The 25,394-nt window shown below is 38.2% G+C and overlaps 1 protein-coding gene across 1 annotated transcript in view; it reads left to right on the plus strand.

Annotated features, from left to right (window-relative positions):
• Gpc5 (glypican 5) overlaps nt 1-23,622 on the plus strand; it is a 1,160,291-nt gene extending 1,136,669 nt beyond the window's left edge. The window contains exons 8-9 of the mRNA XM_041675000.1: nt 19,753-19,903; nt 23,173-23,622. Coding sequence (XP_041530934.1) covers nt 19,753-19,903; nt 23,173-23,227 — 206 coding nt within the window. The 3' untranslated portion in view covers nt 23,228-23,622. The remainder of the gene's footprint in view (nt 1-19,752; nt 19,904-23,172) is intronic.
• The last annotated feature ends 1,772 nt before the right edge of the window (nt 23,623-25,394 follow it).

Consider the following 25,394-nt stretch of genomic DNA (forward strand, 5'->3'; position numbering starts at 1 on the left):
AGTGCACACTTTGGGTATGAGTTTGATATTGACTGTGGGATTTGTTTCCTTCGTACTGTAATTGAATCTCATGGCTGTAATGTTTTCCGTGATCCCACCCAGCTCGACTCACACACCTCAGACTGAGCCAGGAATAGAATATTAACATGCCAGATCCTGTCAGCTTGTGTCGCAGCTCTGGTGTTCCGTAAACAAGGGACGGGTGGTGAGACTGTTCAGAGAGACCTCTATCATATGCATAATGCGGGCCAACTGCTTTAACCGCTTTCGTGTGACAATAAGTTCTCTTAACTAATATTTAAACCACTTCTCAAAGCCTTATCTGCACGAGCTACTTGAACTTTATTTCACCTAAGCAAACAAGCTTTAGAAGACAGAGGCTATGGTTTTTTTCTTCAAGCATATATACTGTAGGTAATTATTCAGAAGCCAAAGGAAAAGAAATATGTACCTAATATCTTTTCAAATACATTTCCCCATTCTTGTCTAATGATGTATCAATAGGAGTTATAACTGTGTAGCTGTATTTAGCCCACATACTGGAATGTAGGTATTTTAGACTCCCCTTCCCCTTAGTTCCTCCCACCCACGTTCTGTTGTGCAATATTCTCCAACTCCATATTCCTAGAGTCTATTTTTTTTTCTGGCTTTCATATGTGGAACTGATTTTTTTTCTCACCTCTTTCTATGCTGAAAGTTATCCTCCAAGTACTGTCAAAGTACTTTTAAAGTAAAATATTTGGAATAGTAATTGTTCTGTTGTTTGTTTGTTTGTTTTGTTGTTTTGTGAGAGGAACACAGATGCTCCTTAAAATCATAGGGTTATGTTACTTGACTGAGCTGTTAGGAAAACAAACAAACAAAAAAAACATGCTGGAAATCCTCTGGAAAAGCATCTTATAAGAAAATGTCGTGGGGAAATATGTTGCATTCAGGTTTCTTGTTTTGTATTTTCCCACTGTTTATTTAGCACGGGTCTCATATAATATGTTTGTTCATCGAGTGCCATCTATTGTGGGCTCCCATCTCACACATTTTGGGGGATCTTTGAAATGCTAAGTGCTTATAGACATAGGCAGTGGAATACATTTGCTGTAACAGATCTTTTATGGCCACAACGGTTCTCATTTCTAGTTTTTATTTGTGTTGTCTGACATCTGACTGGCTTTTGAACAAGGCCCATGCTTTGTTCCCTGGAAGTGAGTTATCAGTCACCCCTCGGTTAGGACTGGAAGTCAAGAGGTTGGCATCCAGCTGCTGGTTCTGCAGTATTATCTGAGTGAACTCCCCTTGTCAGTTCGCTTTGCTGGCCTCTGTCTCTGATTTTCAGACAAAAAGCAAATTTTTGTTTTGTGTAGAATATACCAAAGATTTTTTTCACATTTAAAATTTCATGTCATTTTCAGAACTGTCCTTAGGGAAGGTCTTGGCATCATGCAGCTCTTACAGATGCCGCAGCTGAAGCTTAGTGAAGTGCTTCTCAGGGTTCTGGGGGTGAGTCTTCACATCCTCCTCCTGTCCTCTATTATCTTCTGACATTAATTCTATAATTTTTGTAGTTCTAAACTAAAATGAAAAGTTAAGTGCTTATTTATACATCACAATTATTTCCAGACCTGAGTATGTAGCCGAGCACATACCCGACATGAGACTCGAGGTCCTAAGTCCCAAGTGATGAAAAGTAAAGAAAAGTAAATAAAAAGAGTAAGTCCTACATTCAGACCTCACTACTACATATTTGGTACTAAAAATATCTACATAATACCCCAAAGAATATAAAACAGAAGCATATTTATTCACAACACTGAAGCCCTTAAAATTAAATAAATGAGATCAATATACAAATCTGTGTGTAAAAAAGTCATAATATATACAAAATAAAAAATTTAGACTAGTCTGTGACAAGAGAAAATTATACACACTTAAATTAACAAACTTCAGACTTTATAATTGGAAAATGTATAGGGACATGGAGAAAGAATGACCATGACTGTTAGCAAGTATGCATATGCCAAACATTTAACGTAAGTCAGAAAACAATAAGTTCACGTGAGAATAAATATGTAGCGAACAAAAAAAAAAGATGAGTTTTAGAGCCAATGATGCTGCTTTTCAGGAGATGTGGTATGATGATGGGTAATTTTCTGTGCTGGAACAGACAAGGTGATCTTATCATTTTGAACATCTCCATGATTTTTGCACTTGCATTTTGAATGTGTCCTTGCCTCCATCATTCACCTAGTGTTTTTATATCATCTCTCAATCTAAAGTAAATTATGTATATGTATATGAAACAGATGGTAAATATATCACTAGGTAAATATATAGCCAAACCTCCATAGTCATATTAGCATGTGAACACAGGATGAGAATGTGTTTAATGCAGAAACTTGTCCTCATATAATGTGAGTTTTCTGGGTATGAACCACACCAACATTTATCTCAGAGATAACGGCAGCAATATTTATTTGATTTGGGAAAGTTATTGCATTGACAAGGACACTCTTCTTCAGTATAATGAAAATATGTGGAGATCTAAATAGTTTCATGTAATGCTTTCTGATACATTTGAAGAATGGATATGCAAACTATGATAATTCATTTCCACTTAATAAACATAATAAGCATTCATGGTCTCTCTTACACAATATTCCGAGATATCTTGAAAACTTCAGATGATAATGGTTAACTACCTAATATTCTGCATTTACTGACGTCAAACAGGACCTATTTTATCTGAAGTTAATTTTTACCTTTCATCAAATGGAAATTTTTTCCCTTTCAGTGTTCCCATTTTACTTGTCCCAGCAACTTCTGAACAAATACTTGAAAAATGATATACTTTTAATCCATCCCTTATCTAGTATTTTTTAAATATGGATGATGACTTTAACATAAAAATATAAATAAAAATCAGTGAGACCAAGCAAGTAGCCTGGTCAGTAAATCGTTTGACAATCAAATATGAGGACCAGAGATCAGTCGTTGAAACACATGGATAAAACCTGGCATGCTTAAAACCAAAGGCACACGCTTGCAGTTTTAGTGTTAGGGAGATACAGATATGTGAACCCTGGTGTTCACCGACCAGCCACCCTAGCCCAATCAATGATCCTCCATGTCACTAAGAGACAGTAGTGAGAAATGCTACATCTTTGTTACATTCTCACTGACATTCTAAAAAAAAATCTGGTGAAAGTAATTTAGGAGACAAAGGCTTTACTTTGGCTGGCAATTCCAAATGATACACTCCATCTAGAAGGGAAGAGAAGGCAGTGAGCAGGGTGGGTGAAAGAAAGCTACCAGGCTTTGTCTCCAAGTTCAAAGTGTAGAGAGTGAACAGGAGGTAGAGCCAGGCTATAAAGCCTCAAGAGCACCCCACATTCCCAGTGACCCACTTCCTCCATCAAGGCTGCACATCCTAAAATTTTCAGTCCTTCCCTAACAGTCCCCTCAGCTAGGAACCAAGCATTCAAACAGGTAAATCTGTGAGGTGTATGCCACATCCATGTCATAATGTTGTCTCACAAAGCAAGATGGAAAGCTACTGAGCAACAGTTATAGGAAGATGCTCTCTCAGCTTCAGGTGTGTGTGTGTACACATGTGCATGCTCACCTACAAACACATACACACACAGTGGCTCAAAATATAAGAATACTTTCACCTCATAGCTCTCTAGTTATATTTTTTTTGGATGCATTGAGCTTTCCAATTATATGGCAAGCCTACAGTTCATAAGGAGAACTATAGAAACCAGGAGACGATCCATCCCATCTTCATACATATTTAAACTTTCTTTTCTAAAACAGCTGGATGATTTGCATCATATATCATTAATTAGTAAAGATGCTAGTAAGGGAAACTAAGATTCATGAAAAAATAAAACATTGCTCAGTAATTGCAATGAAAATAGTCATATCAGGAACGACTCTCAAAAATAATTAGTGTCTATGCAGAGGCACTGGTCACTCAGTACAGGCAGTAATGTGAGCTGTCCCATCCATGACAGATAATTGCTGTCCAGACATTTAGTCAGAGCCTTGGGGACTGGATATTGGAAACATTGCCATCAAGATGACAGATTGATCAGACACATTTAATTTTATTTCCTCCCACAAACTACTAAAATACACTCTAGATTTTTTTTTCCTCCAAAACCCTAAATTTATTGAGTGTGGAGGAAACAGGAGAGGAGACGGCAGTAACAACACTTGGGATCTAGAAAGCAGATGGGACACTAAGATGTAACACAGAATGCAGAAGGATAAGTCTTTTGAAGCATAGGGAGACTCAGAAACCAATCCAGCTTCTTCACAGAATCCTCCAAAGATGTGTGAACAGGCAGTGTCACCTTTAGTAGGGTAGGAGAGTCACCAAAAGCATGGCTCAAAAGCATTAGCATGCGGTTATCCTTGTCTCCTTCAAAGAGCGGGCTCCTGTCTCTCCTGTACATCTTGACATGGGGGTGGCAGAATTGCAGGTGTAATCAATGGTAGAGGTATTGGTGTGAAGACTAATTAGCACATGTGTGTCTACCTTCCTACTTGATGAAAGACTGCAAACTTGACTCTTCATGTAGTTTCTAGAATTCTTGTAACCTGGGTATTGTTCTTAGGCAAAATATTTTCATGTTCATATCCTCTGCTGTGCTTAAGAGGAAATAAAAGAATTGTATGGAAAGAGGTAGATTTTACTTCTGATCTGCCATATTTCTGAGTTTCTTCCTTTGGTCTCTGCCCTCAGGACTGTTATCTGTAGTGATGTAATTTACATCTGACTTGCTCCTGAGCTTCATCTTCTCTGTCTCTTCTCCCTTTTCCTTTCTCATTTCTTCTCACTTGTTTCCCTATTATCCAATAAAACCTTCAAATAGCAGTAAGACAGATTCAAATTTCTGCATCAGGAGAGATACAGTGAAGTGATGGAACCCCAAACCCATGAACTAGAATATACCTATTATTTTAAGGTTCCTTGGGCGGCAGATAAGTTAGAGATGCCAACTGGAGGTTGACAAAAGTCAAGATATTAGGGTGCATGCATCCCAGAGGGTCAAGCAAGCCACTAGGCCTGTGGGATTGCTTTTTTATTAAGGTCCATGAGTATTATTCATGATGTGTTTTCTTGGTTGTGTATCAGATAGTATAAGGAAATCATGAAGGAAGGAGGGAAGCTCTTCATCTGAATCAGGCTTCAGCGTTGCTGTGTGTCATAGTTGTTAGCTGTGGCACGTTTGACTCTGTGATATCAAAGAGAACAACTGAGAATGGAGGGTCTTAGCTAAGTCTAAGGAGATGAAATGCACCTGGATTAGAGATATAACTTGGAGGCCAAGAATGGATGGTAATCAGCTGTTGCTGAGGTTAAGAACTATTATGTGGCTAGTTTTTGTCAATAAACTATCAAGGAGTGTGACTCATATCCTTTCTGCATGAGAATGCTGTGCTGACATTTTGTCTCCTATTCTCTCCCCACCTGCTTAGGTGGACATGAAAGTAAGAGATGCAGAGAAACACAGGAAGTTCTGAGTACAGTTACTTAGGCTGGCCAGGGAAATTGATAAGCATGTTTCAGAGGAATTTGTTTTCCTAGTCTGACTTTTCCTCCTAACAAATATGGTTCTCAGCAAGCGTGAACATCAGATTGCACTTCTTTAGTACCTCAGAAGCCTATACATAGAGTACCAAGCATTTTCAGTACCCATCCTTTTAGCTCATGGGCAAGTCATCTTACATCTATGAATGAAGAACAGTGTGTGTTAGTCAGAGACTTTACCAAAAGAATTAAAGGCTTGGTAGTGTATTGATTTGGCCTGAACATATTAAAACAAAAACTAATGATCAATTTAGAGAAAAATAATGTAATATTTGAAGTATATAAAAATGTCAATAAAAATACAGAGGAATTGATTCAGGAAATATGTGATAAAACAGAAAAATGTAAAATCTAGAACAAATCTGAGAACACCATCAGATACAGTTTAATTTGTGTTATTTGGACACAACTGAGCAAAGATTCAGTATTTTCTCAATTGGAAAAACTTGCAAATCTAGATGGAGAACCATTGACTCTCCAGGAAGAGGTGCAATAACCCCACACCGAATGTTATCACCCTCAAATTGAGAATGCAGAGAAAGTCTCTTTCCACACACTTGAATTTGCTTGTCCATCAACTTGTTTTGATTTTCCTTCATCTAGGTTCCTGATGTGGGAAGTCCTTCTGTATATGTGTTGCTTTTATTGGTTAAAGAATAAAGAAGCTGTTTTGGCCTGTGATAAGGCAGAGTAGAGCTAGGTGGGAAACCTAAACTGAATGATAAGAGAAAGAAGGCAGAGTCAGTGAGACACCATGGAGCTTCTGGAGCAGACAGACTCTGAAACTTTGCACAGCCACGTGGCGATACACAGATTAATAGAAATGGGCTAAATTAAGATATAAGAGTTAGCCAGAAATATACATAAGCTATTGGCCAAAGAATATTGCAATTAATATAGTTTCTGTTTGTTTATTTTGAGTCAGGATAGCCAGGAACAAATGAGCAGCCTCCCTCTGCCAACAGATTTCTTTTATGTTCACAGACGAGATTAGCTTTAGAAAATACAGTTCTTCTTTAGCTTTGATTTTTTAATTTACTGTGAAGTCACCAAAATTCTGTATTTTTTGATGTAGGTGGGTCGTCTGTCTATTTATTACTTTCATTGGTTAATAAAGAAACTGTCTTGGCTTTTCGATAGGGCAGAATTTAGATAGGTGGAGTAGACAGAACAGAATGCTGGGAGATGTTATCTCTATCTACCTAAGTGTGTTTATTTACTCAATAGATAAAACCTATGAATGTGGAATTTGAACAAGATACATTAAAGATCATCTCTTCATAAGTGTCAAATGATTAGAATAAAAATACAACCTATTTTATTGTTGATGAGGCCTCATATTTCATCTAAGAATTGTCATCAACTTACAAGCAGAGCTTTAAAATGTAGTAGATTGCCCCAAGTAGTCATGATATACTGACTACAATCTGGGGAGTGTCTTCTCTAGGGACAGATATGATAAGTAACTCTAATTGTCAACTAAAAACCTCCTAGAATCACCTGAGGGAGAGTATTAATGAATGATTATCTGGATAAGAATGACCTGTGTGCATGCTTGAGGGGAATTGTCTTGATGTATGAAGACCCAGTCCACTGTGGATAACACCATTCCCTATGCAGGGTATGTCGGACAGTATACATGTGGAGAAGAGGCTGAGCACAAAGAAATAACCACGTATTCGTTTTTCTGTATTTTCTTTATAAATGATAATATTATTCCTTGGAAGTTTCATATTTACTAATTATATTTCATATATACTAACTATATACTGATTGTATCATCTACCATTACCTCCCTAAGTCTGACAGTATCTCAACATTATATCTCTCCTATCTGAATATCCTCTTTTTATTTATATTATTAATAAAACCCTGAATCCTGATGTTCATAGATGGAGACGAGAGCAACAAACTTATCAGTGATCATGTACTAAATGAAATAATTTTACTTTCCCCAGCAATTATACACTGCCAACACCTCCTTGGATAGGGGTGGTTTGCCAGATCTCCCTGCAGTCCAACATGGACTTTTGTCTTGCTTAATATTGCTCAGGTCTTGTGCAAGTAACCACGATGGCCATAAGCTGGCATTTGCAAGAGACTTGTCATGTTCATGAGTTGGTACTTTATAGCTCTTCGTACCACACATCAGTGCCTACATTCTTTCTGTCCCCTCTTCTGTGACTGTCCCTGAATCTTGGGTGTTGGGGGCTTGATACAGGTGTTTCACCCATCACTGAATACTTTACCAGTCCTGAATCTCTGCGATAACCACTCCCCACTAGAAAAAGAAGTTTTTCTAAACATAGATGAAAGTGGTGTAAAATGTATTACTACAAGAATAACTACTTAGAATTCAGTTTGACAGCATAACCACTTAGCAAGATAATAATAAGTTCTAACTTAGGAAAGACAACCTTCTATACTCTGCTTTTGATGAGGCTTACAGCTCCAGATATAAAATCCCTCTCATGGAACACGATTCATATCTAATTGGAAGTGGTTGGTTTTAACCCCATAACCTTCATGCCACTAAGCAATGGACCCAACTTGCCAGGCATGTTGGTGTTTCAGCATTTAGAGTCAGTCCTGTGTAAGACCATTGGTATAATTCTTTCTAATTGTAGCTGCAAAGCACATTCTGCCACTTTATGAGCTAGCCATCTGGGAAAGTTTCTTTACCAGTTTGGGTGCTTTACCCAAGGAGAGTTGTATGTTGCATAATTTTATGCCAACTTGACAAAAGTTAAAGTCATCTGAGTAAAGGTAACCACAATAAGAAACTGCCTCCCTAAGATTAGGTTGACTTGTAACACATTTTCTTGATTAGTGACTGATGGGGGAGGACCCAACCCAATATGGGCTGGTGTTCTTGAATTCTATACAAAAGCAGACTGATCAACTTGTGGGTAGCAAGCCAGTAAGCAGCACTCTTCCATGGGCTTTGCATTAGCTTCTGCCTCTAGATTCTTATCCTGCTTGAGTTTCTGCCCTGGCTTCTTTCAGTGATGTTAAAATATAAGCCAACCAAACAATTTGTTCCTCAGCTTACTTTTTGTTTATGATATTGCATTATACCAATAGTAACTCCAACTTAGACAAGTGCTGTCTTAAATAATAGGGTAATATATCTGGCTATTTAGTTTAGTGTTCAATTAATAGCAATAAAACTACTCTATGTTATTTGGGGTGCTTTGGGGTCTCTTTGATCAGCAACTTTTAAGAAGGTATATTGCCCTTGGAAAACAAATTCTTAAGTAATAGATAATGTCTTCTGGAAGCAGAATTATCCATCCATGTGGAGTACTTCTGGAAAAATTCCTTTTTAATATATTACATCTTTAATTAGCTTACTAGCTGGTCGATTTTTACAAGGATTCTCTATGTATCTTTGATTTTGCCTAACCCATTCCATTGTACCCTCTCCTCTCTACAATCCCACTGTCTTCACTTAAACATTTATCCTTCAGCACTTACCCCTCTCCATTCATGTCTCCTGTGTGCTACTAAACCCTCAATTATTTTTTCCCCCTTGGGATAGCAGATCACAGGACTCCATTTATCTTTCTCATGTACCCTGTTTTGGTTGTACTGTGTCATTGGAATCAAGTATCTGCAACCATTACTTCCTCACTGTAATACGCTGTAATGTGAAGTAAAAAAATAATAATTTCTCTTTTAAGTTGCTTTTTGAGGCTGTATTTTATTAAAAAAAAATAAGTTAAACCAGAACAGGCAAATCCAAAAGTAGACGAGACATAGCAAAGTTTGGTATAAAGGATTCTGCTAAGAAATGTTAGTAATCAGGGCATCTTATCCTCCTCCACGAGGAGTGAGCAAGGTAGGGTAAGAAAATGTCAAGAGGATGACTAGAATCATGGCCAGAAGGAAGTGACATTTTCTTTCCCTCCTCACTCCTCACAGCGATTCCAGCGACCAATCCATATGTGACTTTGCTGCTCTTCATCTGTTTAAGGAATCAGCTAATGGGTGGGTTTTGATAAAAGCCCACACTAACTATGCATGTGCTCATTTTGAGAGCAGTGAACAATCACTAGGCGGGAATTATTACCTCTGCAAGGGATGATTTCTCATCATGTAATGTTCACTGTTATCTTTTTCAATGCTTCAGTCCATTTGATCCTTTATTGCTGTAATGACATCGGCTATCTTTGGAAAATGGTTTTCGCCCAAAGTACATTTTTTCAAGCCTCTAATCCTCTCTATATCATTATATTGTTGTGTATATCTACATTTTTTAAAACCTGGTGTACATTCATTATTTTTATGATGTTCATTTCATTTTGAGATCACTGAATTATTTCTATGTGACTTTAATATCTGATTTTGTGTTTTCAGTTTATCGGGCTCTTTTTGCTTATTCTGTCTTAATTTTCATTAGTTCTTTCTATATTTCCATTAGGTTGCATTAACCCTCTATTTTTAAATATGTGTATAATGTATGCATTCTATATTAATTCCTTAAGTGCTTAGCTTTGAATTTTTAATGTTCATTAAAACACAAAGCTGGACACAACTTAAAAGTTTGTTAAGATTTCTTACTTCTTTTTATACCATACTGATACAATAGCATATTTGTGTTTTATGTGTGTGTATCAGGGGGTCACACACATTGTTGACATACATGCAGAGGCTAAATAAAAATAGGAGACAACCTCTTCTGATACTCCATTACACATTCCCTTGAGACAAGTCTCACAGAACCTGGAGCCTGCCATTGTTCACATAGGCCAGCTGGCCCCTGGGACCCAGGGCTCCTCCTGTCTGCCCCTCCACACCCTGGCCGGAGGCACATAGCCTCACACGGTGGTTTTCGTGTTGGTGCCGTGGATCTGAACTTAGGTCCTTGAACTTGCAGAGCAAGTGCACCTATCTACCGCATCACCTCTCTAGCCCTGAGTTAGATACCCCAACAATTTTCAGGCACCCTGATTACAACTGTTACTATAGCCCTCATTTATGAATTGTTATAGCTCAACAATTATTTAAACACAGTGGCTTCCATGTTTGTCATTTAGTTTGGTCAGTGCAGTAATTTGAATCAGAATGGCCCCCATAAACTCACATATTTAAAAGCTTCTTCCCTAATTGACAGAACTGTTTTGGGAAGGATTAGGAGGTGTGGGTGTGGCCTTGTTAAAGGAGTTTTGTCACTGGTGAGTGGGCTCTGATTGAGACCCAGACTCACTCTCTCTCTCTCTCTCTCTCTCTCTCTCTCTCTCTCTCTTTCGCTCTCCCTCTCTCTCCCCCCTCTCTCTCTCCTCCCTCCCTCCCTCCAACCTTTCTCTCTCCCCCTACAACTTGCAGATAAGATGTAAGCACTCAGGAATTGTTGCAGTGCCATGATTGCCTGCCTGTTGTTATCCTCCCTACTGTGATGGTCATGGACTCACCCTCTAACATTGTAAACAAGGCCTCATTAAGTGCTTTTTTATATTGGTTTTCTTGATCATGTGTCTCTTCTCACAGATGGAAAATTAATAGAGACAGTCCGTAATATAATCTTCACCCAATTCTCTCTTGTTGTTTCTTGTGTTAAGCATATTCTTCAGTAATTAATTTTTTTAAACTTTTTTTTATTGAGAAAAGGAGAAAAAGAAAAAACAAGTTTCTGCCTCCTCCCAGCCTTCCATTTCCCTCCCCCTCCTCCCACCCTTCTCCCCCTCCTCCCACCCTTCTCCCCCTCCCCTCACTCCACTCCCCCTCCCTCTCCAGTCCAAAGAGCAGTCAGGGTTCCCTGCCCTGTGGTAAGTCCTAGGTCCTCCCCCCTCGGTCCATTTCTAGGAAGGTGAACATCCAAACTGGCTAGGCTCCCACAAAGCCAGCACATTATGTAGGTTCAAAACCCCATGCCATTGTCCTTGGCTTCTCATCAGCCCTCATTGTTCGCCATGCTCAGAGAGTCCAGTTTTATCCCATGCTTTTTCAGTCACAGTCCAGCTGGTATTGGTTAACTCCCAATAGAACAGCCCCACTGTCTCAGTGGGTGGGTGCACCCCTCGTGGTCCTGACTTCTTTGCTCATGTTCTCCCTCCTTCCACTCCTCATTGGGACCTTGGGAGCTCAGTCCAGTGCTCCAGTGTGGGTCTCTGTCTCTATCTCCATCCATCACCAGATGAAGGTAATTAATTAAGAATCAAGTGGGAAGTGACAAAAACACTGACACTTTTTTCAAAACATTATTCTACCTTTTATTTAGTTTAAATTATCATTTGAAACCAGTGATGACATTTCTCTGCTTTGGGGTATAGAATGAATTAATCTGCTTATTTTACCATCCATTGTTACTTTTTAAACTTAATGTTTTATTCTTTTGACAGTAATCAGGGTTTTTTCTGTTCACATTAAAAAATTAGCTTTGGTAACACAGAAAGCCACTATACTCTGCTTAGGTAGGGAATTTTTGCTATTTTAATTTATAATATTGTTTTAAGTCAATATTGTCACAAAGACAAATAAGGTATAACAAATATTTTTCTAATTGTTTGAACATAACTGGTACTATTAACCTTTATTTCTTAAAACAATTTTCAGTATCATTAGTAAGAATAAATTCCTACAACTCAATTCAGTATATAAGTGAAGATTATAATATAGCTAATAAATATACTTTGGTGTTTTATTAATAACCAGCTATACAAAAATGACTTCTATAAGATTCTACTAGAAAAATCATTCCAAAAGAAATTCACAATAAAGCTATTTATAAAAGAAACACCACAATGAAACTGTTTAAATTACATAGCTTCCACATCAGATGTATATATGTGTAGTTTCTGATAAGATCCTCAATCAGCACTAAGGCACACTTAAAGAGCTAGAAGGATGATTACTACAGAATGAAAGGTACCAGGAACAGAAAACCTCTCCGCGTGTTTGAATGATAGGTATCCTCCAGAGTCTCACATATATGAACACTTGTTTCCCAGGGGGTGATGATCTTTTTGGAGGTTATGAAAGCTTTAGGCAATAGAATGTTGCTGGTGGAGGTTTATCACGGAGGCTTTGAGGGTTCAAAGCCTCACTCCACTTTCAGTTTGTTGTCTCTGTTCTGCTTGTGTTGGAAGATGGGGTCTCTCTCCTTCCAACAAGGCTGCCTGTTGTCATATCTACTATGCAACTCTAAACTTTCCATCTAGAACTCTGAACTATAATTACTCTTCCTTATGTAGATATTGGTCATGGTATTTGTGACAGCAACAAAAAAGTAACGAATGTAAAATAAAAATAACATTCTTTCTAAGGTCTATCCTGAAGCAAAGTTACACTTACTTTTAAATAAGGGAACACTTGAACTAGGACAGTTTCATTAACTAGACTGTTTGCATACCAAGTAGGAAGCCCCTAAGTTGTATATCAGTTAGGCATGTTCAAGGGCTACAGGATCAGTAGACACCTCTGTATTCAACTATATTGTTATACTCTTATCATGGCCTCTATAGAAATGCCTATGGCACTCTTGGGGGTGATTCGACATTGTGCTAAATACACCTGGTGTCTTAGTTAGGGTTTCTATTGCTCTGAAGAGACACCACGACCACGGCAACTCTTATAAAGGAAAATATTTAATTGAAGAGGCAGCTTACAATTTCAGAGGTTTAGTCCATTATCACCATGGTCGGGAGCATGCCTGCATACAAGCAGATGTGGAGGTGGAGAAGGATCCTACATTTTGATCGTCAGATAACAGGAAGTAAAACAAAACACTAGGCAGTATTTTCAGCACATATGAGTCTGCAAAGCCCGCCTTCACTGTTAAATACTCCATCTAATCCAACAATGGCATACCTCACTTCTTTTGAGCTTTGGGGGGCCATTTTCTTTGAAACCACCACACCTGGATTTTAAACAATTCACCTGCCATGTCACTAAGGAAAAGGTTCTGCTCAAGTTACTTCCACAGGAAGATCAGGTTGGAAATCCTTAGCAACTTTGTCAATTTTTCTCACAATGTATGTATACGTACAAACATACAGTATCCATGGCTTCTTCATTCATATTTGCTTCTCATTTTTATTTCACATTCTCAGTTGATTCAATACATTCTTAGTCTTTATAATAAAAGAAACAAGCTTAAGGAAGCATATTTTTATAATTTTATAATTTTCTTCCTTGAATTATAGTTCTCAATGTATTAATTCACAAAATTACTACTAGGAGCATACTATGTCAATACAAAAATTAATGATGGAATTACTACTTTCAAAGGAATATGGTAATATTTGATTGAGACAAAAAGATATTGCTAACAATATATAAACTCTACCAAAATCTATTTTAATAGTTTTTATTTTTTATTGATTTTTATTGAGCTCTACATTTTTCTCTGCTCCCTTCCTTGCCTCTCCCCTCCCTCTTTCAACCCTCCCCCAAGGTCCCCAGGGAGACTTACTCAGGAGATCTTGTCTTTTTCTACTTCCCATGTTTTTAATAAGTCGATCTACCTCATATTTTAACATGATTTCATATTAATGGCCACATAATGGCTAATAATTTTCACTAACATATACATTTTGTGAATAATTGTGTGCATATTTTCTTAATTATTCTCATAGACCAGGTTGAAAAATTAAGTTATTTTGTCTGTATAAATGTACATTTAAACAGTTTTAATAAATTTTGGTAATTTTTCCAAAAGTCTCCCTGCCAATATATTCTGTTGTCCATGAGCGGAACAAAATATAATTGACATCTCTCTATATAAAAAATTATATTTATTTGTTTAAGGACAATTTATTAGTCTTAATTCAAATTTTTTCATGTAATTACCCTTGGTTTTCTTTTACCATTATCCTATAAGAACATGTGTGGAATTTTGTATGGAATTCAAGAATGCTGTGTTAAAGCCCTATTCACTCATTGAAGTATGTGGTATGTATTATCTCTAGTCCACAGTGTCCCTAGCTCTTATAATACTTATTTATATCATACAGAAATTCATTCTTTTGTAGAGTTAAAGTCATGAATATTTTCTTTATAAATCCTGCCTTAACAATCTATAGAACTGTTCCCCAGTTATAAATAAAGTACAAATGTATGCTTTTTTACCTTTTAATAGTTACACTTGAATTTCTGGTCCTGTACAATGTTGTGATAAACTCTCTTTTCTCACCAAAAGAGCTCTCATCCCAAAGATTTTTAAATTCTGTCCTCTTGAAGAACAGCTGAAGTTACTTACTCACCCATGCTCAGGCAAAACCAGAACTTGCCTGTAAAGGCAATGCTATGAGTGTGTGTTCTCATGAGCATGGTGCTAGACTTGACAAGTGGATCGTACTGATCTTCACTCGTGGCCAAGAGACCTTGAGTAATTAACAATTCCTACATCTGTTCCTAATCTTCAGAAGGGAAGGAAATAATTAAGTTAAATGTGTTCTGGTGTGGGAAGGAGCTCATTATTCAATTACCATTATTACAGCAATATTCATTCAAGCCACACTGTACAACAGACAAGGTGCCATGATTATATGACGATCCTTTCTAGAAAGAAATTACCTTGATGCCGTGATCATCTTAGTGTTGAGTGCAAATAATGTTCTGTAGATCTGCTTTCAACATTTCATTTTTCCTTTACCTTTCAACAATTTGGAAAAGGTTCCTGGTGTTCAAGTTTTGTTCTTTTTGTTTTAGATCCACCGAACTGTGGTGTCGCTGTGAGTGTACACTATGCATGGAGACTATAGCACAGTCTCTAATAGGTGGAGACGAGATTTGGGGAATAAGTAAACTAATTGGCAATATTGACAATTCAAGTCCCTGCAGTTTTCTTTCTTTCGAAGAACCTATCCTTAGGCACCGTCTTCATGGCTTAGTGAAGCTGGAGAATTTTATGGCATGAAAATAGGTGAAAGGGAGGTGTATACAGGAAAGCCTTAGTCCTCTTTGCTTCGCTGAAAGTGTCCCTGTTCATGATAAAGATGATCTGGAATCCTCCCCAAATCCTCAGGTCCCTGATCTGCCTTCACCTGCCACATGGCCCTCACCTCTGAATATTTCATGTTGCTTAACTAACATAGAAAATTGGCACATGTTATCAGTCATTCCAAATGTCAAGGGAGATGACAACAAAATTGTCTCTTTTCTGTTCTCGACAAAATTGTTGATGTCTTTGTAAAGTCCAGAGAGTCTGTAGCATGGGACATCTGAACACATCCCAGGTCCACATGGGAATGTCAAAATCTGCCATCACTGCTTTGAGCCCCTCTACTTCATCTACAAAAACCGCTAAACATTGCCTAACCTATGGGACTACTGGAGTCAGTATTTTGAACTGCCATAGAAATTATACTGCAACTGTCACTAACTGAATTGACACGCTTGAGCATCTCCTTTGGGGTGTCCATCTTTGCAAATTTAGTCCATCATTTGTACAGCCTCCACAGTGCCACCTGTAAAAACAGTGCCCATGTTTTAAGACTGTGTTGAATTTTTCCAAAACACAACTCTTTATCATTCCCCAAGAAGACTGACAGCCACTAGAGGAAGAAATATGTATAGATCAGTTCCTTTGTGTACTGCTATTATGTACAGAAGATTGTTCAAATCCTACTTTGTTTTTATTTAATCTATTAATGAAATAAATTCCAGAACAATATTGTCTTTAATGAGTCTTTGGTTAAATTTGGCATACTTTCCGAACTTACTTAAATTGAAGAAAACAACCATTGTATCACACAATTTTACTTTAGCTTTTCAGCATGATTTTATTTCTTTACAGATGACAACACCAGGCTGTAACTAGAATCATAACTATAGCTGTAGGTAGCATCCTCACTTTTATTCAAAGGCCATAAACCTTAAGATTCTTACATTAATTAGTAGTACACATACCTCTGATATTAAACCTGGATATTGGGTTGAAAGCAGTACAGCCCTCCTGATCTTGCCTGACTTGGAGACCGAATGCCACTCTGCTTGCAGGTGTGTGTAGATGGTAGTATTCTCAGAACCTAGTTCAGTGCCTGGCTCCTGAAGAAAGGAATGAAACACCAGCCTGGAAGACCTAAGATGGAAAAGCAATTCGTGAATCCAGTCCAAACTCCGATTCACATTGCTTAAAAACAGAGAAGTATAGCCTGTAAATCTTCAATATATGTAGTTATCTTGGAGAGGGGGCATTTGTTTAAACTGCTTGGAGTCCTCTTAGCTCCTTATTAAACTCTAGCTCAGCAAGAGGCTTAAAACCATGACTAAAATATTCACATTCGACTCCTGTCCCTATAAAAAATGAATCGCTAGTTTATTCATCTTGCCTAATGACACAGAAGGGCAAAACAAGTACCCAAACAATGAATAATAATGCCAGGACTCAGGCTGCAAAATCAATACAGCAGGTCAGCAGAGCTTGCTTTGTCTTAATGCTCGTATCCCTGAATGCAGTGGAGCTCACCTTCTGAATTATATATGGGTATTGACCTAATTACATAAATATTGACTTTTTCTTAGATGAGGCCCTTTTCCTAGTCTCAGTGTAATTATGGTGCCAATATTTGTGCCTGTAGTAACACTGAGTTGAAATCTTTTCATTGTGACTGATAGCAGCATGTCATGACATAACTCAGAGTCGCATAGCCTTAGAATTCAGGAGACAATAGATAATGAGCAATAGAGTAGCAGCTCTCTGGGTGTATCACACTAACACCTACCACCTGAAGGAAATGATTGGTGTATTGTAAATCACTGAAAGACCATTCTCTCCCAGCCTGTTAAATCCATAATGCACGGGAATAGTAATTAAAAAGCAGGATCAGGCTGGGCGGTGGTGGCACACGCCTTTAATCCCAGCACTCGGGAGGCAGAGGCAGGCGGATCTCTGTAAGTTCGAGGCCAGCCTGGTCTACAAGAGCTAGTGCCAGGACAGGCTCCAAAGCTACAGAGAAACCCTGTCTTGAAAAACAAAACAAACAAACAAACAAAAAAAGCAGGATCACTTCACCTGTCTTTTATTTCTTTTATATTTAAATCAAGTGCTTCAGCTGGGTGGTGGTGGCACACCCCTTTCATCTCAGTAACTGGGAAGCAGAGGCAGGCAAATCTCTGTGAGTTCGAGGCCAGTTTGCTCTACAGAGCGAGTTCCAGGGAAGCTAGGACTGTTACACAGAGAAATCCTGTCTCAGAAAACCAATGAATAAACAAACCAATAATAAACGAAAGTCAAAAAATGAATAAATGAATCAAGTGCTTCATCTTTATGCTCAATTGCCAGTGTTCTTCTTGATATCTATATTGCTGATGGAGGAAGGTCATTGGTTAAATAAAAAGAAACTGCTTGGCCCTCATTGGTTAGAAGTTAGGTGGGAGGAGTAAACAGAACAGAACGCAGGGAGGAAGAGGAAGTGAGCTCAGACTCCACAGCTCTCCTCTCGGGAGCAGACGCCTCAGAGAGATGCCATGCTCCCAGCTCCCAGGCAGACGCACGCAATGAAGCTCCGGACCCAGGATGGACCCGGTAAGCGCACCTAGGGGCGCAACACAGATGATTAGAAATGGGCTAAATTAATATGTGAGAATTAGTCTAGAAGAGGCTAGATAGAAATGGGCCAAGCAGTGATTAAATGAATACAGTTTGTGTGTTGTTATTTCGGGCATAAGCTAGCCAGGCAGCCGGGGTGCTGGGGACGCAGCCCCGCCGCCCCTATTACTACATATTGCTACCTTCTTACCTCTCTGTGCACAAACAGGCTGCATAACTCATTGATTGGGGGATAGTATCACAATAGTGTCCCTATCGCCAGTCTCATACATGAAATCGGAACAGTCACATTCACAAAAGCAGAATGTAGAATGCTGCTTCCCAGGGACTTCTAGGCCTCCAGTTGGGGAAGAAGAGATGGTGATCAGACAGGGTTTCAGAGAGGAAGTTGTGAAATTCAGGCAGGATGGACAAATTGTTTAGACACGGTACAAAACAATAAGTATTTCTCATAATATTTCTTCAAAATATTGTACATTTTGAAGTTGCTAGGTAAATGTTAAAGTCACAATACAAAATGAGTTACTTATTCCACATTGTGTTATATCATGACATCACATTGTATTGCATAAATGTGATTAAATAAAAAAATTAATGGAAAAATAAAAATAAATAAGCAAAAAAGTCCTATGATTACTTTATTCTGATAGAAGGCAATATTTAGAAACTCAACTTTAAGCAGTCTTATTTAATTGTTTCCTCTCACCTCATTGATTTCTCATGAGAAAACTTGCTAGTTCTATAGTTGGTAGAATGAGAAAAAAAAGTAATGGAATATCTCAGGATATTATAGCTAATTTTTTTTGCTTCTTTACCACTTGATGACATTAGAAATATATCACCAGAGATTTATTTTTTTATTTATTTTTTCCATTCAAAAATTTACACTTCCTCCCCTCCACCTCCCGCTCCCCCACTCATCCTCCTCCCTCCCCCTCCCTCCTTAAGAGAGGGCAGGGAACCCGGCACTGTGGCAAGTCCAAGGCCCTCCCCTCCTACATCCAGGCCTAGGAAGCTTTGCATCCAAATAGACTAGGGTCTCAAAAAGCCAGTGCATGCAGTAGAAACAAGTCCCAGTGTCTTTCTCACTGGCTTCTCAGTCAGCCCCCATTGTCAGCCACATTCAGAGAGTCCAGTTTGATTACATGCTCATTCAGTCCCGGTCCAGCTGGTTTTGGTGAGCTCCCATTAGAACAGGCACACTGTCTCCGTGCGTGGACCAACCCCTCGCACTCCAGACTTCCTTGCTCATCTTCTCCCTCCTTCTGCTCTTCAACTGGATCTTGGGGGCTCAGTCCGTTGCTCTGTTGAGGGTCTCTGTCTCTATCTCCATCTGTCGACGGACGAAGATTCCCTCCGGAAGGACGGATCTTCTGGTCAGGATCCGGGCCACTTGCTGCCTGAGATTTATTTAAAAAAAAAAAAAAAAACTTTGCTTTGCTTTTAGAGCATTTCTGAGAATACCCATATAAAGATGTCACTGCCCCATGAGGACTAGGGCAGAACTAAGTAATTATGAAGCACACAGCTCAGTATCTGTGTGAACACAGAGAAGACAAGAAAAGCAAGAAGTCGGTGACATGGTTCTATCGATTATTAGAACGATTCTAGGCTTTCATGTTGAGGTAGCCCCGCATCACTCTGTGTTTTCTTATGTATCCTCCAGGGATGCCGGACAGCATGAACTTCAGTGATGTCAAGCAAGTCCACCGAGCAGACCATGGAAGTACTCTGGATATAACTGGTGCGGGATGTGCATCGGGCACTGAGTCCATGGTACTCACACTAATGGGGATGCTGGTGATTTATGGACTTTGGTAATGGAACTCTTCTGTCTGGACATACCATACGGGAGTCCTGTTTTATCCTGTATCTCCTTATGCTTGGAATAGAAGATTTCTTTAAAAGGAATGATTGAATTTGGAAAAAGTGTGTCATGCTAACTTCTTAGAAGCCAACTTGAATGTCCACAGAGTACCTAGAAACCAAGATTCTGACAGACGGTTTCAAATTCCTGGCATCTAACTTAAACCTTCTTAAATTCTAACATTAAGTCTAAAACTGTGAAAAGCTCAGAAGTGACTTTGAATAAGAAGGATTGGTATATCTTTAATTCTATTCTTCTCAATTTCAAACCCTTTCCTTTTAAAATTGAGAATGTCATCATTTGAAGAGTATGTTTGCCAGGCTCAGAAAACAACTAGTATTTCTCAAAGCACCGGGAATAGAAATAACATTAAGTCAAAACACACAATGGCGAGTATTATGCATGCGTTTTTAAGTGAGTCTTACATTTTTGCAAGTTACAGGAAAAAGTTACTAAAAGTCTGTGAGTTATAAAGTAGATTAGCAGGGTGATTTCACAAAAGTTTACTCAAGAGCTTGACAATGTTTGCCACTCTAGCTTTGCCAGTGAGCTTAGTAATTTAGGGGTACCTATTCATTGTAGCATCATGGCCCTGTCCACTCCTTTCTCTTTACCTAAAAGATCTAGTTATGTCTGAAAGCACACTTGTAAACTCCAATAAAGCTGTTGATTATTTGATGAGAAATTTTAAAGACTATTATGGTCATCTTTCCTAATAAAAGTTTACTCCTAACTTATTTATTTTGAAAATGTTATTTGCTAGTTTTTTTAAGCACACAGTTGGCTATCCTTGCATAAGGTCTGATGAATATCTTGCTGTGGGTAATAAGACAGAACATGCAGCATGCAAGTGTTTAGCTCTCTTCCTGTGTGGTCGGCAGGAAAGTTGCTAATCCACCATCCCAAATTTCTCAGCTGTGGTAAATTGCAGAAACTGATAGGAGTCTTCTAAAGCTGCACTTAAGGAGGGAGAGTTTAGTCAATTTTTATTAAGAAGTATCACACCTGGATACGACCAGGAAATCTAATGAATACGAAGCAAAGGAAAAGAAAAAGCAAATGCTGAACTTCTTAAGCAAATAATTCAGAAGGATTTAAAATGACCTGTGACAAGGGTCGTAAAGGACTCATTTTAACAGCCAACATGACAGAGGCAGAACTGATTTCCCCAATCAGGAAGTGGTATGTGATCAAACCTTATCTCTCTAAGGTTCCCAATCAGGTGTTTGGAGAGTTGTCAGTTTCAATTACAATATTTTTAACTGCTCAAATAGATTTTATTGTCTGTTCAAGCATGTCTTAATCCTGGAAGCAGTAATTCACCTGCTGATCCTCTGTGTAATTTTCTTAGACTGCTACTCCAGGCAGAGATATAGGTAGCTCTTGACCCTTCAGCTACACTCAGACCAGCACACTTCACAAACTACAAACTTAAAATTTTTTTCTGGTTACTATCTCAGGAAAAAAAAATAATATTCAGTCACTCATGCAATCTTGCCCCTGTCAAGGTTAGTTTCCTATAGAAAAATGCCTCGGTCCCTAAATTAGGGGAAATTCATTTTATAGTCTGAAAAGCACAGCTCGGGAGATTAAAATGTATGTTGACAAAATTAGTTGATTCAAGATAATTTGGGGGCATTGCTAAAAATGGATAAGAGCAGAGAACTAACAGAATCAATAGAATGAATGAGTGCATTTTGCAGACTACATTTTATGTTCTCAAGTGTGTGATGTCTCCCTCCAACTATGCACTTCGGATACTACATATGTCAGAACACTGCTGGGAGAGCTCAGAGCCCTAGGAGGTTTGCAGAATTTCTTTAAGTGCCTGAGGCATCATTTTTAGTATTCCTGGTGAGGGTATTCATCCTTTAACATGTCACTTGGTGACATTTTATATTTATGTAGCATTTCATGATGTAAAAGGTTCTTTCAAATGAAACAAAGAGTCTCACGTGACCTTCCTCACTCTCCAGGTTGACTTGATTTTTAGTCCCATAGAAACAATGACATCTATTTTTTAATAATATGGCTCCAAATCTGCATCTTGGTGATTTCTAGAAATGATATATAAGAGGGTTTAAACAAGAGTAAAATTATTTAAGCATACATCTCACTCCCATGATGACTTAAAAATATCAAAATATCACGTTTTTATGCATATCTTATATTGAATGATTTTATCCAAGTCGTTTCTGAGTCCTAAATGATTTTTATACACATTGAAGTGTTCACAAAGTTAGAGCAGAGTTTGGGTGTATAGCTAAAAACTATATATAAAAAAAGAAAAAGGAACAAAAGAAACTGAAAAGAAAAGAAAAGTCTACAAAAAACCTTTAGTTCTTAGCTGAGTGTCTAGCATCTCTTGGGGGAGAGTAGATTAAGAATTAGATTGAGAATTTACTTGCCTGTTATTCTTCATAGACACAGTGATAAATGAGTTTATTGAATTTATGCACAACCTCTTTCAGTCTTACCAATAACATTATCACCTGTATTTTACCAGTGAGAGGAGTGAGGTTTAGGATACCATGAAATTTGTCTGATGCCATGCAGCTAATCATTATATAATTAGAGGGGTGTGGGGAGCCTTTGATAAAAAGCAATTTACATTTGTAGTTTAAAAGCAATAGTGTCTCACAGCGATAGAGAGAAACATAGGTGTTAATATCAAAACTGTCCAGATTTCTTCAACTCTCTAAGCTAGTACATGAATTTGTCCTGGACTGCTGCTATTCAAATCGAGTTGTACTGACTTCATAATTTCATAATTGTCAAACTACATGTCAATTTGCATATTGAAAGTGAGCAAGGAAAATGTGGACTTTTTGTTCTGACAGTTGTTCATCTCTGACACATTCAAATCACACTCATATACAGCGGCTCCCAAATAAATCAGCTATCAAAAATACAAAAGAAAACAGCACTTTTATAATTATCATGGAATCATGAAGTTACGTTTTGTTTCCTGTGCTACTGTTGGGGATAAAATTTCTAGGCCGGTAGAGCACAGGATAAAATTAGAGAAAGAATTTTAAAGAGAGAGAGCAAGGGGAGAGGAGAGAGGGAGGAGTGAAGGATTGGAGAAGGAAAGAGAAGAGGAAAGATGGTAAAGAATACAGGAAGGGAGGGAGGGAGTAGGAGAGAGGCAAGTCAGTGACTGTGGGAGAATCCTCTTTAAGCACCCTGGATTAACCTTTAAATCTCCTATTTGTTCAGGGGCATCTTATGCATGTGCGGACGCTGGCCATTGGTCGTACTTTCTCCTCACTAAGGGCAGAAGTTAATGAGATATTTCCCCCAAACACTCGTGTCCTCTCAAGTGTTTGCTAAGGACACTTGGAGATGACTCAATTAGGCTATTGTTTTCAGACACTTACCTTACTGTTTTATCTCCAGAACCCTTCAAGTACAAAAACAATTGTTTCTTTCTTAGTACATGAATTTATTCTGGACTGCTGCTATTCTGTAAGAAATTCACCTTGTCCAAGGAAGTAAGTATTTTCTCAGATTGTCAATTGTGCATTCAAATAAAATTACATGGGCTATATGAAACAATAATTATATTGTTATGTATGTCTTTGAGCACATCAATATTTTAAAATCGTATTATTATATGGAATTCATTTCTAATTAAAATATCAATAAAGCACAATTTACTGATTGAAAGAGGTTTTGTTTTCTAAACTTAGTAATTTTTGCTGTTACCATTAATTTTAAAATCAAGATTTAGTGAAACACTATTTCTGAAACTTCCTTCATCTATAAAAGAATTTTAAAATGTTACATAGTATAACTAATTCATTCATAGTAGTACAATAAGTTATTTGGAATGGAGTGGGCAGTGAATATATTTGTACATATATTTACAAAAGTGATATTCAAGAGTCTCATCTTCCTTCTGTAAATGTTCACTGGAATGTGTTTTGCCAAGAAGTTTAAAAGATTACCTATTGTGCCTTTCTGGTAAAGCTTTTCAGTGACTGTGGCAAAGTTCAGGGAGAAAGAGGTACTGCAATTTTCAACAAAATTTAAAACAGGACAGAAGATCTGCGAGAGTCAGAACTCCTGGAAAGAGGAGGCGTGTGTGAACCATCAGCATGGCTCTGATAATTGGGTGAGTAAAATGTGACTTTTGTCAGTTTTGTACCAAGCTTGAAACCCATTGGGCTAGGAGCAATGAAGGGTGGTAGACCAAAAGGAAGTCTTAGGTTTTCTCAAGATGACCCGTCTAAAACCACTAACATGAGGAAAAATAAATAAGTAACTACAGGCCAGGATGCAAACAAATGCAGGAGCTTGCTTTGAGCTTTGAACAGAATAGTGTTCTCTACAAAGAAGCATTTCCACAGTGGTGATCAGGGAGTTCCGAGAGCCTCTTATCTCCCTTCTTCCTGTTCCCACATGCCTCCTCTTACCCTGACTTTCTTCCTCTTTGTGTCTAATAATGTTTTGTTTCTCTTCTGTAAAAATGGGGACAAACTACATCAAATCCATGAAATGACTAAGAGAAGAAACTAAAGCACCATTTACTAGAAACACGCCTGTCCCCTGATGAGCAGTGATTCATATTCATCTCCCATGGTACCTCCTGCTGCGATGAACATATTCCTGAGACAGTATTATTTCCTCTGTAGCCTGCCTGTTGACAGCTGTTGACATGGGAAGAGAATGTGAAGGCAAGAGTATACAGGCATTTGAATATTATTTGGAAAGTGAGAAACATTGGACAAATGTATAGTTCTATGCCATTATACAGGGAGAGTTTTCTTCTTTCTTTTAGTGCATATAATATCATACTCATTCTGACTAAAGGTTTAACTCTAAATTGTTTCTCTAATATGACAGATTAGAATTCTATTGGATAGTATTTTTGACTGGCCCATTCAGGCAGTTCTATCTGTTCGCTTATACTAGCAAGCATATCACAACCCCAGCAGGGTGAGAACCTATTATCGACAAAACAAAATAAAAAATATAATAAAAATTAAAATGGTGCCCCAACTATTTCATGCTAAAGCTATTCTCACATGGGTATTTATATATATTTTTTTGAGAAAAAGAAAAAAAATTTCCCCCTCCCCCCACTCTTCTCCCCCTCCTTCTCCAGTCCAAAGATCAGTCAGGGTTCCCTGCCCTGTGGTAAGTCCAAGGTCCCTCCCCTCTCCGTCCATGTCTAGGAAGGTGAACATCCAAACTGGGTACGCTCCCACAAAGCCAGCACATTACGTAGGATCAAAACCCCATGCCATTGTCCTTGGCTTCTCATCAGCCCTCATTGTTCGCCATGTTCAGAGAGTTCGGTTTTATCCCATGCTTTTTCAGTCATAGTCCAGCTGGACTTGGTGAGCTCCCAATAGATCAGCCCCACTCTCTCAGTGGGTGGGTGCACTCCTCGTGGTCCTGACTTCCTTGCTCATGTTCTCCCTCCTTCTGCTCCT

The sequence above is a fragment of the Microtus oregoni genome, unplaced genomic scaffold (assembly GCF_018167655.1).
Source record: "Microtus oregoni isolate MIOR12 unplaced genomic scaffold, Mior012 000001F_ref0000356, whole genome shotgun sequence".
In the NCBI taxonomy this organism is placed as follows: Eukaryota; Metazoa; Chordata; class Mammalia; order Rodentia; family Cricetidae; genus Microtus; species Microtus oregoni.